Below are 13,953 nucleotides of genomic sequence, written 5' to 3'. Positions count from 1 at the left end.
AGATCATCTAGAACAGTGTACCTGCTAGAGGGAAAGCAGTTTATGCCTAAATTTCACAATAGAGTAAAAAAATCTACAAGATTATACAACTCCTTTTGCTCTAATCCCATTTCCAGAATTAGATCAACTTTCTGAATAGCAATGTTTTGCAAAGAATCTTGCAATCAACTAACCTGGATATGGACAAAAATGTCTTGATGAATAGAAAGTAATATTCTCCCTAATAAACTGAATAAACCTCTCATTTGATGATTGAGGATCACTCTGCAGGTGGTGGAACAACTGGATAAACAGACAAAATCAGGTTCCTACACATACTAAAAAAATTCTAAATGATCCCCATAGGGAAACCACCAAGGGAAAAGAAATTTAACAGTTTTAGTCTAGATACTGTACCACCAAGGCTGTAGTTTATTTAATTATTTTCTTGCTTTTTAGGGTCGAACCTGAGGCATATGGAAGTTCCCAGGCTAAGGACTGAATAGGAGCTGCAGCTGCTGGCCATAGCTACAGCCAAATCTGAGCCACATCTGCAAACTATACCACAGCTCACCACAATGCCATATCCTTAATTCACTGAGCGATCCCAGGGATGGAACCTCCGTCCTCATGGATACTAGTCGGGTTCACTTCTGCTGCGTCACAACAGGAACTCCCAAGGTTGTAGTTTATTAACCTGGTCAATGGCAGAAGCAGCACTCATTCAGAAGTTTGATTTTTTTACTATCAAATACTAAATTAATATCCAAAGGCATATATTTGTATTTACTACACTTTAAATATTTTTTTCTTATATTTAATTCAATGCTTTAAATTACTTTGGTCTTTCAATCTGTAGAAATGAGAAATACACTTTCTGAATAACACAATTTTAATACATGTTGAGGCTGGTTAATTGTTTAAAACATTAGGTTAGCAAGGCCAACGTGCAGGGTTTAAAGTCCAAATAGGCCAGGTGGCTTTCCAAATCACTCTGACAACACATGTCATTGATAAAAGCAATCTCTTCAATTCTAGAGATTTAAAAACAAACAACTACAAAAGGCATTAATGATATAAAAAAAGGTCCTGTTTTGTCACTTTAAAGCTACTTTTTCTTTGAAAAGCACATATCTTTTCAGCATTATTAGAAAGGTGCCTTCTTAGCAACTACTGTTAATTCTATGGCTTTAGGTAGAATACTTAGAACATTACCGCTTCTATACAGAAAATCCATGGCACTACAAGCCAGTTACTTTACATATTTGGAAGTTAGTATTATACATATTATAAATTAGCACCTAAAATAATATTTTGGACACATGAAAGTATAGGAGATTTGGTGAGAACACTGGAATTTTAATTTTGTAAACCCAAATTTTGCATTCAAGTAATCAATAACAGAAAGTTGCCCACAGAGAATTCGGGCCGGGGCTGAGACCTAAAACTTGTCTTTTCCCAAATGCAGTATCATGCACTGCTCCCAAGAGCCAACAACAGGTCTGTCCAGATGCTAAGACCAGGGACTTCGAAATCTCCATCTTGTGCCTTACAGGACTTCAGGGCAGTTAGAACTTCATCTTTCAGAGGTGGAGGGGCCTGACAGAGGCTTTGAAACCTGCTGAACAACTCCTCCCACGGCACATCGCGGGGCTCAGTTCCAAACCAAATGCCTTTCTGAAGGTCATAGTTCAGGTGCCGACCCCAGTCTATCAGCAGACCCAGATAGACCCGGGAAAGCTCTGGATGACGCCCTGCCACCGAAGTTAAAAGCTCGGCTGGGAGGCTGCGGCAAAAGGCAGTCATGACATCTGATTTCCCCAGGAGCCAATGAAGCAACTCTTGACCCCCCTCTCTCGGTGTTTTGGGGCTGCCCGGTTCCAATTCCTCTCCTTGGAGCCAGGGAGACGACGGGGGAAGCAAGAGCGCGGCCGCTATCACCTTCAGGAAGTTGTTCTGGGGAACGCGCTCCCATAGGCTGCTGAGAAACCTGCCAGGGCCCTGCGCTTCGCCCTCCCCCACCTCCTGCAGACGCTCCAGAAGCAGCTCCGCCTGGGTCTTCATCAGTGAGTCCTCCTGAAGGACCGGGTTCTCTCTATAGGCGTTGAAGTGCAGCAGGTGGACAGCGGCCCGGCGGCGGGCGAGAAGGGCCAGGCTGCCTTGGAGCGTCTCTTCCTCCGCGTCTGGGACACCAGGGCCAGGAAAGAGCTGCTGCAGCAGGTACTGAAAGGCGGCATCCCCGAGAGCCCGGTTCGCCAGCAGTCGCAGAGACAACAGATGGTCACAGTGCTCCAACGCCTGGAAGTTTACCAACCCCGGGGCTGGAGCGGGCCCAGAGTCGCCCTCCTGCTTCCACTGGTTTTGCAGTCGCTGTTCCAGAGCAGTGCGAATGCGGACATGGCGGCCAAAGCGCCTGTAGACGTGGCGCAGGTAGTGAGCCCACTGTAAGGCCCTGCGCACGGTCGCGGGGTCCCAGCTGCTGACATGGGAAGTGCGGGAGACAGCCAGAACCTCAGAGAAGCGCTCCAGGTGCTCTACGAGCGATTCCATGGGGACGCGCATTACTTCCGCCTGCACCCTGGAGACGGCGACTCTCTGCATGCTGATTGGCACGCTGGTGAAATGATACGCCTCTCTACAAGGCTATTGGGTGAAGTGCCTGTCAATCTGATAGCGGCTTAAATCCGGGTACCTGCACTCCGGGAAATTTGAGCCGGAAAAAAAGCTTCTACTTTCGTCACGGCTTTTGACGAACCAACACGGAAGGGTGACTAGAAGGCGGGCATGCTAGCGAGAATTCCGGGAGTCACCTGCAACATGCTGCTAGTCACAGAGGTCTCCGTGCTTCCTTTCGCTTTGGAAATAATCTGTAGTAGAAATTTCCTGAGTTTTGCGTGGGCGAATCTGTGTTAAGGCTTATCATAATTGGGTAAAGCCAGCGACATGCCGTTACATGTAAGAAAATATTAAATGAAATTTTTAGTTTATTTTAGTAGAAAGCTACTGACCTCCAGTTAACTTATACCAGGCACTGTGTTGAAATATGGGCCTTGACATTTCCTTTAATTATTAGAACTTGAATCCGAGGTTAATGGATACTTAAGGTACATTATTAAAATACTAAAGGAACTTAAATTTTTATTTCAAAGTTGCACAATTTTTTTTATTTTTGTAATTTTCAAGGCAAAATAGCTTAATTGACTCATTTCTCAAAATGAACAGTTGAACTAACCAGCATTTAAGAGCATAAAACAGAAACAAATGCTTTTCTAAAGATTGGGGGCAGGGGGAGGGGCAAGAAGAACCCATTTCTGGAATGTCGTCTGAATTATTCATTCATTTGTGTATTCTACAAATATTTATCTGCCAACTTCTAGGAGTTTCTTTGTCCAAACCCGTAACAATTTCTAATACTCTGAAGTTGATGACACTTTTGAGCTGAATTTGTTTCCAGTCCTAAAGACACCGGGCAAAAGTAGTCAGAACTGTTTTTTTGTTCTGTTTTGCTTTAACAAAAAAGGGGAATAGAAAGAAATTGAACAGAGGGAGAGTCATTTTTCGTTTATTCATTTTTTTTAATAAATGAATAAATGAAGCAGTGGTGTTTATGCCGTTAATTCAGTTTTAGTAGTTTATATTAATCAGTTAGCTTAAACTCTTATTTGATCCTAAAGTGGTTATTTGATTTTTTTCTTCGTCTTGGCTACTAGAAACTTTGAGCCAAATGTGCAGTCTACTTGTAAAAATTGTTCTTCCTTCATTAATTTATTCATTTATTTATTCTTATATTATTTACTATGTTACATAGTGTAAGATACTAGGAATTTAGTGGTAAATAAGGAAATGGAGTCCTTGTGCTAGTGGAGGAGTTCATTTCCTAGCATTTAAGGAAGAAATTAAACAAATACTCTCAAATGTGATAGGCTATAATGAAGGCTGCTCTCCAAAACTTAGGTGATGGGGAAGGTCTCTTTAAGAAACTGTTTCATCTGAAAGCTCAAAGATGAGCATTGAAAAAAGTTTTAAAGGCCAAGGAAACAGTTAATTTGCAGGTAACTGAGTTGAGAGAGCCCAATCCATTCAGAAGGTGACAAAGTCCAAAAAAAGTGCCTTCATTTCAGGATGGGAGTGAGAACTTATGACAAGAATTATGCAGATTAACTTTAGCTTGAGATAGTCCCACTTACTTAAAATTTTATTTAGGAGTTCCCGTTGTAGCGCAGTGGTTAACGAATCCGACTAGGAACCATGAGGTTGCGGGTTCGGTCCCTGCCCTTGTTCAGTGGGTTGACGATCCGGCGTTGCCGTGAGCTGTGGTGTAGGTTGCAGAGGTGGCTCGGATCCCGCGTTGCTGTGGCTCTGGCGTAGGCTGGTGGCTACAGCTCCGATTGGACCCCTAGCCAGGGAACCTCCATATGCCGCAGGGAGCGGCCCAAAGAAATAGCAAAAAAAAATAAATAAATAAATTAAATAAAATTTTATTTAAATCCTTGCTTGGGCGTTATAACATACACATTTATACATAATACACTTTTGCTTATTTTCATAAAACAATGTCTGTGAGGTTTTCCTGTTAGAAGAAAGAAAAGCATAGGGTTTGGAGCTTCTCTGTTTCATTTAATTGACAAAATTAAGCTTATACGCTATGAAAAGTACTAGGGGAGTTCACGTCATGGCGCAGTGGTTAACGAATCTGACTAGGAACCATGAAGTTGCAGGTTCGATCCCTGCGCTTGCTCAGTGGGTTAATGATCCGGCGTTGCTGTGAGCTGTGGTGTAGGACGCAGACACAGCTCGGATCCTGCGTTGCTGTGGCTCTGGCATAGGCTGGCAGCTACAGCTCCGATTCGGCCCCTAGCCTGGGAACCTCTATATGCCGCGGGAGCGGCCCAAAGAAATGGCAAAAAGACAAAAAAAAAAAAAAAAAAGTACTAGGGATTGAAAGATGATTATGGCAAGGAACTTCACTTCAAGAAACCAATATTCTTGAGGCAAAGATGGAAGGGGAACAAAAACACTTAACTGTAATGCAAATCAGATTTTATATGTTTAAAAAAATTCTGAGAATGATGCTATGAGAGACCAGATGTAAATTGATGGGAGAAGTCTAGGAGGGCTTTACAAAGGATTGATGCTTTGTTTAGGCCTTAAATGGTTTTAACAACCATGGAATACAGGAAAATTCGAGTGAGAAAAATAACAAGGTGAAACATAAGGATGTTAACGTGTATAGTGTGTGCTACAAATACCAGTACCAATCTCCCATGTCTTGGTTATGATCCCTAAGTCTCCAGGATGTAGTAAATTAGGAGAGAGACTGGCAGGCCAAGCTTCAGAAGATTTCTTTATGATATCAGTCAAGCCATAGGAGTTAAACATCCTAAATAACTAAGGATCAGAAAAAGAGACTTTCACAAAGAGCCTACCTCATAGGGTACTAGTGAGGATTAAATGAGACAATAAAGGTGAAATGCCATTCTTGATGTTATAGGTTGTCTTTTAATATCCATTTTATCATCACCCCCACTCTCTTTGCATAATAATGATGCAGTTTGGACTACAGACTCCAGCTCAGCTCAGGGGCTAGGCCAATTTGAGCCAACATGAGTTAATCCACCCCCTCTGTTAATTCAGTAATTAATTTAGGAACACCATCTTAAGCCTATTGATGTATATCATTTCCTAATGACAGAAATTTGTTCAGAAATGGTTAGGTGAATCAATTCCAATCAGTTAGGCCTAGATGATTACTTCCCCTTACTCTTCAGAGTTGGTAGACAATAAACTGACCAATGTGAAGAGATAGCTGTAATAGACAGTGTGGATGTATGTAAGCTGGGTATAAAGCATACTTAAGAGATAGTTTCTTCCTCTTGATGTTGTCATATATTTAAATGAAGGTGCCATAGTCCTCTACTTTCCAGAGCCAGTAGATTCTCAGAATCACAAGGAATGTGTTGAATTAAGACAACTCTCAAACTAAGCCTATTTAAGATTATAACCCTATATATTCCCAACTTTTTTTTCTTGCCAGTTTCAGTTTTATTTTCTGTTGTTTTCAATTAATTACACCCAACTATTAAAAGCCCTTCAAAAAGCTGTGTGGTATGTGGTACGTATAAACACTCAATAAACACTGGCTACTGTTGTTGTTGCTAATTATATAAGCCTCCGAAGTATACATCTTCCTGTGTATTCTCCAAATTGAACTTCTCCCTAATATAAAGGAGCAACTGCCAACACTGTATGGGGAGAGGTGGAAAAAATTTTAGAAAAGAAACATGCAGCTTGATGCTACAATATTTACTCTTGGTCCTGAGAGATTTCTAGTACAGTCTTTTCCAATGGACTATTAAGACTTGAAGACTTGAAGAATGATGGAGCATAATAATTTGAGAAAAAAGAATGTATACGTGTGTGTAACTGGGTCACCATGCTGTACAGTAGAAAATTGACAGAACACTGTAAACCAGCTGTAGTGGAAAAAAATAAAAATCATTATATATATATATGTGTGTGTATATATATGTATATATATGTATATATGTATATATGTATATATATATATATAAAAGACTTGAAGAAATGAGTTGATTTCTTGCTCTAAGTTCTAATTTTCTGGTTATTTTAAGATATGCTATGGAACTGAGAGACCAATGAAAACAGTATTTTGATGTACCTTTATTTTACTCCAAACAATAATATATATCATTAGCATATTAGCATTCTAATTTCAGCCTTTTGCTTATTGAAATAATATTTTTTTCTACATGAACAAGCAGACCTGGACTCTACATCTTCAGGCAGAGAAGACCTAGAGGGCTTTATCACATCCCACAACCTACTTCATGGAAGGAAAATGCTTTCACTTTTTTACCATCACTCTGAAGGCAAATATTATGGGCAATGATTATACCTGATCCTGACTCCATTACCTCATTCAAGACCGGGGTAAGTGTAAGTCTCTCTGTGTTCTTTAGTAGCAGCAATTAATAGCATCGCTGGCACAACTTTTGAAGAGAAATTTTTTATAGAAACTGCAGATATTTGTCATTTTTTTGTGACAGTGCAAACTGTCTTTCTCATAGGTGGCTATAGATCTTAGTGGGAGTTACTTCTATAAAATACAAATTTCTTCCTTTTCCTTGTTTTCCTTATGGAGGGAGAAAATCATCAAATGAATTGTAATGGACAGAGAATTAGACATGTATAGGAAAATCTGACAATTAAGTTTCCAGGAACAAATGGCCTTGTCTTGCATTCTATGTTGAGTTCCTGATTAAACTGTAAAACCTAATATCAAATCTTAAAAATATTGTTTCTATACCAGATAGAAAAAAAAAGTGATTTTTTTTTTTTAGTCTTAAGAATTGTTTTCAGAGCGTTCCTGTCATGGCGCTGTGGAAATGAATTTGACTAGTATCCATGAGGATGTGGGTTCAATCCCTGGCCTCACTCAGTGGGTTAAAGATCCGGCGTTGCCGTGACCTATGGCATAGGTCACGTACATGGCTCACATCTAGCATTGCTGTGGCTGGGTAGGCCAGCAGCTACAGCTCTGATTCAGCCCCTAGCTGGGAACCTCTGTATGCTGCAGTTGCATCCCTAAAAAGACAAAAAAAAAAAAAAAGTTTTCGGATTGGCTACTGACTATAACAAAGCAAATGTTTTTCTGGGTCTTGAGCTTCCCAATCAGTGTACAGAAGGAAAGGTTATGATTGTATGTCTGAAATATTGATCATCTTTGGCCTTGGGGCATATGAGTGAAGTTTGGGAGGCTGGAGTCATTACTGAGATAGTGAGAGCTCTGATAACCCATCCTTCAGTCCTTCTTTGGACATTCTCTGCCACCTGGGGATCTACTCAGTGACTAGAGTAAGTATGCATTGCAACCCATCAAGAAGTGAATGGAAGAGTTCCAGATGTCCAGAAGGATAGGGCAAACCCTGGTTCAGAGGAAGGTGTTGGAAGAAGGATTAAAGGATGGGATTTCCCTCTGGGCACAGATCTAGATGACAGCTCCAAATCTCTGTTTTCACAAATTTGAGATATTCCTTTCCATTTACAGTGGATGTGACTTTACGTGGCCTCAAAACTAGCAGCAAAAGGACTGCTCTAACAATGCATGTGTATTTTGAATATTAGAACTTCATGAATACTTTGGAATTCCTGATTTGAATTTTTTTCTTTTGGATTTGAAATTCATTTCCATTATCATAGTAATATTTGACATTATACTCCCTTTATAAGGAATGGAAAAAAGAGCTTTTCTTAAAATATAATCTCATTCCTTATAAATTTTAAAAGGCCGTATACACGGTTTTACCTATTTTATCAACAGCATTTCTAGTCAGTGGTGACTCAAAAACATTAAGAGAGCTTTGTTAAGGTCTTGCTCAGGAATTGAGACTGTCCATTTCAAACGTGAAAAACAATATTAAAAAATTTATGGGAGTTCCCATTATGGCGCAGCAGAAATGAACCTGACTAGTAATCATGAGGTTGCAGGTTCGATCCCTGGCCTCGCTCAGTGGGTTAAGGATCCAGTGTTGCTGTGAGCTGTGGTGTAGGTTGCAGACACGTCTCAGATCTGGCATTGCTGTAGCTGTGGTGTAGGCTGGCAGCTATAGCTCCATTCAACCCCTAGCCTGGGAACCTCTATACGCTGTGGGTGTGGCCCTAAAAAGACAAAAAAAAAAATGTATGAAAGCAAGCTTAATTTTTCTCTTTAAAAATTCAGTTTTAGATGTTGGGAAGTTTCATATAAATTTAATATGTAGAAACAGCTTTATTTGAAGTAATGTACAAAGAGATGACGAAACATATTTTTTTCACCAAGTCTTCCTTAACTTATGGGGTTATGTCCCAGTAAACTCATCATAAGCTGAAAATGTCTTAAGTCAAAAATGCACTTAATGCTCCTAACCCTATGAAACATTATAGCTTAGCCTCACCTAAATGTGCTCAGAACACTTAGATTAGCCTATAGTTGAGCCAAATTATCTAACACAAAGCCTATTCTCTAATAAAGTATTAACTATCTCATGAAATTTATTGAATACTATACTTAAAATGAAAATCAGAATAGTTGTCAGTATATTGGGGGTTGACCCTGGTTGATCACATGGCTGACTGTTCACTGCCCTGCCCAGCATCACGAGAGAGTACCAGACCACATATCTCTAGCCTGGGAAAAGATCAGCATTCAAAATACCAACCTACTGAATGCATGTTACTTTTGCATCATTGTAAAGTGGAAAAATCATAAGTAGAAACACTGTAAATTGGAGACTGTTTGTATGCATCCCACATTCTCTTCAACTGCTGAGTGCCATAATGTAAAAAAGATTGGAAAGCACAGCTCTGACATGGGCATTTTAATACAGTTAGCAAAGGGAGAGGGGCAAAAGAAAGGGCACTGTAATCCAGTTAGCCTGCCTTAAGTTTCTACACATAGGAAAGGAAGAAAGTTAGTTGGCTAGTTATTCTCCATTTGTCCTTCCCGTGTCACCCCATCCATGTCTCCCTTCTTTTCCCTGTTCTGCACAGAGGACTGGCCTGATCCCTTTTGACTCTGTCGGTCTTGTTCCCTTGCCCTCTGGCTGGCTGCTAAATCAACCAATGAGAGGTTAGCAGTCAGAAAGAGAAGAGAGACATAGGGTTTTTCTTTCTTTGCTAAGGCCGTAGGATTCTGGTTCTTTCATTTAAAAATTCCGTGAGGCCTCCCTGAGCTTCTGATACCAATTATTACTCCCTGCAGCCCTAGGGCCTTCCTGCTGCTACTAATCCTTGGATGCCCTGACATACCTTGTTGATTTCCTTAATCCTGGCCTTGCTTCTGCAGATGTAGCTCTGTTAAATTACCATTAAAATCCCTGCAGACTCTGCTGGTTTCCTGCCAAGACCATGACTGACATAGTCATCTGAGTTTTTAACCATTCTCATAATTAATATAAGTCTGTGAGTCATAATATTATCAATCAGTATGTGTTTAGGGAATGATGAGTAATCTAGTGCAGTGATTCCCAAGTACCTGTCATTGCCAGACACTCCTGCCAGTCTGTGAGAGTAATCAGTATTACAGTGATATATGAAGAATAGATGACAGAACAATGTGAAATGTTTTCATAAACATAATTAATTTAAGTGAAAATAAAAAGTATTTCTTTAATAAAGTAAAGGTGATATTAAATGACAATTTTGTGTTTTCTTAATTTGGAAAAATTTTTAAGTTTGCAATTATTATCTTAGACACCTACTTTAGAAATTATATGTGTGTGTGTAGGTATTCATATGCAGATATATACATATCTCTATAGCTAGATAAAAGAGATTATAAATCTATGCAATCTTTAATTCTGGTAATCTGTCTCATGTGTGGAAAATGGTAGAAGAGTTTGTAGATGGACTCAAAATTGTGAAGATCTGGGAACACTGCAGTGAAGAATAGAGTCTGTTCAATTGGCATTCAGCTACTACTGACAGTTTTGGAGCACAAGAATGACACAGTCATATCTGTTATAAAGCAGTGTGGAGAATTGGTTGTTACCAGAGGTGACAAATGGCTAGAGATGGGGGTCCACGAGAGAAATAGCACAGTAGTCCAGGTGCACAAAATGATAATTTCATTAAGGATGTGGCAGAGAAAACATTAAGGAGGGGTGGGGAGTGAGTGGTGCTCAGATTGGAAAATTCCTTCTGAAAGAAGAATCTTGAGATCCAAATGGAGAGAAGAATCAAAGTTACTCTGCATATTCTCATTGAAGTGATTAAGTGAAGTCTGTTTACCTTTGGAATGAAACATGGATTGGTATTGATTTTAACTAATACCTGTAATTGCAAAGGAGAAAAAAAAAATCTGAGAGCAAAGCATGTCTCAGCAGAAACTCTCATGAATTTGTTTTTTAATCCCAGATTACAGTCCCACCTCACACTTTTCAGGATCCCCTCGATTAGCATACTAGATTCTAGAATAGTTTATTAGTAATGAGTGAATACTACGATAACTTCAGAAGACATCTTAGTTGCATGATAATTATTAACAACATGGATTGAATTATGCAAAAGGAAGAATTTAAACAAGAATGTCTCCCCTTCCTTAAATAATCTCTAATTCAGTTCCCAGAATCTTAACATTTAACCTGATACTTCTTGGATTGCTAATAGTCAAACTATTTAAATACTTGAATTAATCCCACTGGAAGAAACTCCTCTGACTTTTATCATTTTTATGTTTTTTTACTGCTTGGACACCTATTGAAAAATACTATATATAAGGTATAATGATGAATTGAACATCTAATATGTTATTTTGATATTATATATCAATACACAGAGTATACACCCTCCTCTGTGTATATGTGTGTGTTTACATAAAAGTAAATGGGATAAAATTACTAAGAAAATGCTTCAACTAAATTTACTTTTAAGATTTCCTTTTTTTTTTTTTACAACTGATGATTTTTTTTCTAACATCTAAACCACAAAGAAAAAAATACGAATCAAAATCTCTCTTAACCTTTCAATTGGAAGTTTGATTTCATGGAGAAGAGCTCTGTAATGATGTCTGGATGCCTTTATTTTTATCCCACAGTTATCGGTATATTGCTATATAAGTACCTGCCAGGAAGGCCTTTTTTTCCTGATTCAATAACTTTTTAAGTATCTGTTGTTCCCATTTTCGGGTCTCCAAAACTTTTATGTGAATTCTTTCAGCACATTTTTTTCATTATTCCCGACCTTCTTTTTTTCTAGATGGCTGAAGTTTCCAGACATATAACCAGAAATGTCCTAAGAGAATTTATATATATGTATAAAAAAATAAAGCTGAGGAAATGGAAAGCAAAGAAAAATAGTCATGTGTAACAAATGCATATGTACATGTAAACTCATTTTAAGCTTTGCTTAGAATGGTGATAGATGAATTGATTTTCCTTATTAATATTCCTTCACTGAGTAGCAAATATGGTGGAAAAGGTATTAAGAAGCTTTTTTTTGTTTTTAATAACTTCCAGACCTAATCTTAGTTCTTAGATTGGGCTAGTCTGTTAATACCATTAATGTCAAGGAATATTTTCCCCAAAGATTCCTAGCATTTCAAAATAAACTGGCTGAAATAAGCCAAATAAGTGATTAAAATGAAATTCACAATATCACAGAGACATTTTATGGGAACGTAAAAATTCTTTTGGTAATGTTTTTATCAGTTACCAAATTTTAAGCGTAAAGGAAGATTTTAAAGGGAATATGCCATCAGATTTGAAGGAAACACTCCACTTGGGGAGAGAGAGGTGTTGAAAGCAAAAGTGCCATAATTAATATTTCTTTTCCCTTTGTTTTTTTGAGTGGATTAATGAATGTTGTAACTTTCTAAGTTTGCATATTCCTACTTTTAAACAGATACAGTGGGTTAAAACCCCCTGTTTGTTATTACCTTAGAATATGGTAAATCTTCACCTTTCCCCTAGTTTGCATAATGTTTGTATTTGTATGTTTTATTGATACTAGAGATAGAGGAGGGAATGCACCGAACCCAGCAACTTCTGTGTTACCAGGATCTTGACAGAATCTGGATCCATCTGAAGACATTTTGGTACCCTTTGGCCAGCTCAGCATGTTAGAAAATGCCAAGAGTTCAGAATAAGACAAAATTACTGAGGGAATTGTAGGGTGGAAGGAGGAAGGTAGTGATAACAATAAAGTCAAGATTAAAAATAGATGTATATACACATATATATAGCAGATTCAATTTGACTGTGTAATGGGAATTATTGAGAAAATTTTCAGAGAAATATTTTCCCGAATAATGTTATTGAAATAAAGTCAGGGATGGCGATCAACATTGTAATTTAAGCAAATAAAGAATGTCGAATTTTAGAGTAAAAAGTTTTGTTAGTAAAAATTATAATTTTTAAAGTATAACATTCTTAACTTTTTCTAGTTAAAATAAAGTTTTCTGTTCTTGGTTGTTGAAAACAGTACTCATTTGATTTTATTCATCTAGTGAGAAAAAACAGTTTTGTGTTCTTATCCTCTGCCCAACTGGAATATCAGTTCATATTTGCAGTTCTGTATAACAAGAAATAAATAAAGTTAATATCACATTCTTCACTAGCCATCCAATGTGATGATTTTACTAAGTTTGTTTACAGATTTTAATAAAAAGGAGGGAATGCTAAAGTTGATTTTAACAGAATGACTGAATACATCTATAGTGTGCTTTAAGATCAGTTTAACTTTTAAGGCCTGTACTAGCTGCCAGATTTCCCCTTATTCTTCTCTATTTCTTAGAGCCTAGAGTACACTAAATCTAGCACTCAATTCTAGCAGGCCAAGTATTTTCAACTTTAAATCTATGTGTTCTTGAATTTTGTAATCTCATTAGGTATATGGTTGAGGAACATAAACTATGAGTATTAATCTGAAACCCAGATGATAGAACGTTGGAAGGACTGCTGGCACAGCATTCAAAGAAACAATCAAACTGCCAAAGGAAAATTCTATTTTGGGGAAGGTGGGATATTTTGGAAACAGAGTCATAAGACCTCTGACTAACTACGTTAAATTGTTTTTGTACAGCATCTCTTTTAGACAGTAATCCAGAAATTAAAAACCTACTTTTATGTACTACCCATGGTAAGTGGCTTAGTTAAGTAGTATTTGCACACTTTCAAGTTTGCTTTCTTATTCCAAAATCTCCTCCTTCCTTCCCTCTTTCCTTTTGTCTTCCTTCCTTCCTTCTTTCTGTTTTTTTTTTATTATTTCTACTTTCATTTGTTTCTATATATGATCAGAATAAGACTCATAGCTCCACATAATACAAAGCACTCAGCAAAAAGGAGCTAACATTTTGTGTAGTAGAGGAGTTCAGAATAGTCAGAAGTACATTCAGGCTTTATTTTATGATGTTTCCTTAAAAATCCACCTCTTGTCTAATTTTACTAAACTAATTTTATTTCTAGCCCAAAACAATCT

The 13,953-nt window shown here is 38.0% G+C and overlaps 2 protein-coding genes across 3 annotated transcripts in view; one reads left to right on the top strand and one right to left on the bottom strand.

The window, feature by feature from the left end:
* Positions 1-853: 853 nt before the first annotated feature.
* On the bottom strand, positions 854-2,586 carry FANCF (FA complementation group F). The gene has a single exon (XM_047776123.1). The coding sequence runs from the start codon at positions 2,578-2,580 to the stop codon at positions 1,450-1,452; it is 1,131 nt and encodes a 376-aa protein (XP_047632079.1). The 5' UTR covers positions 2,581-2,586; the 3' UTR covers positions 854-1,449.
* The window catches only part of GAS2 (growth arrest specific 2), a 167,064-nt gene continuing 155,604 nt past the window's right edge, over positions 2,494-13,953 (top strand). The window contains exons 1-2 of one of the 2 annotated variants that reach the window (XM_047776127.1): positions 2,494-2,814; positions 6,762-6,930. The gene's annotated coding sequence lies outside the window, so the exon portion shown is untranslated. Of the gene's footprint in view, positions 2,935-6,761; positions 6,931-13,953 lie in introns of both variants that reach the window. The other variant, XM_047776124.1, reaches the window with a different exon arrangement.

Source organism: Phacochoerus africanus, chromosome 4 (genome assembly GCF_016906955.1).
Source record: "Phacochoerus africanus isolate WHEZ1 chromosome 4, ROS_Pafr_v1, whole genome shotgun sequence".
Lineage (NCBI taxonomy): Eukaryota > Metazoa > Chordata > Mammalia > Artiodactyla > Suidae > Phacochoerus > Phacochoerus africanus.
Note: the sequence above shows the minus strand (reverse complement) of the source record. Positions and strands in the feature narration are given on the sequence as shown.

Coding starts and splice junctions, on each gene's coding strand:
- FANCF (XM_047776123.1), bottom strand. CDS start 2,580: ATGCAGAGAGTCGCCGTCTCCAGGGTGCAGGCGGAAGTAATGCGCGTC.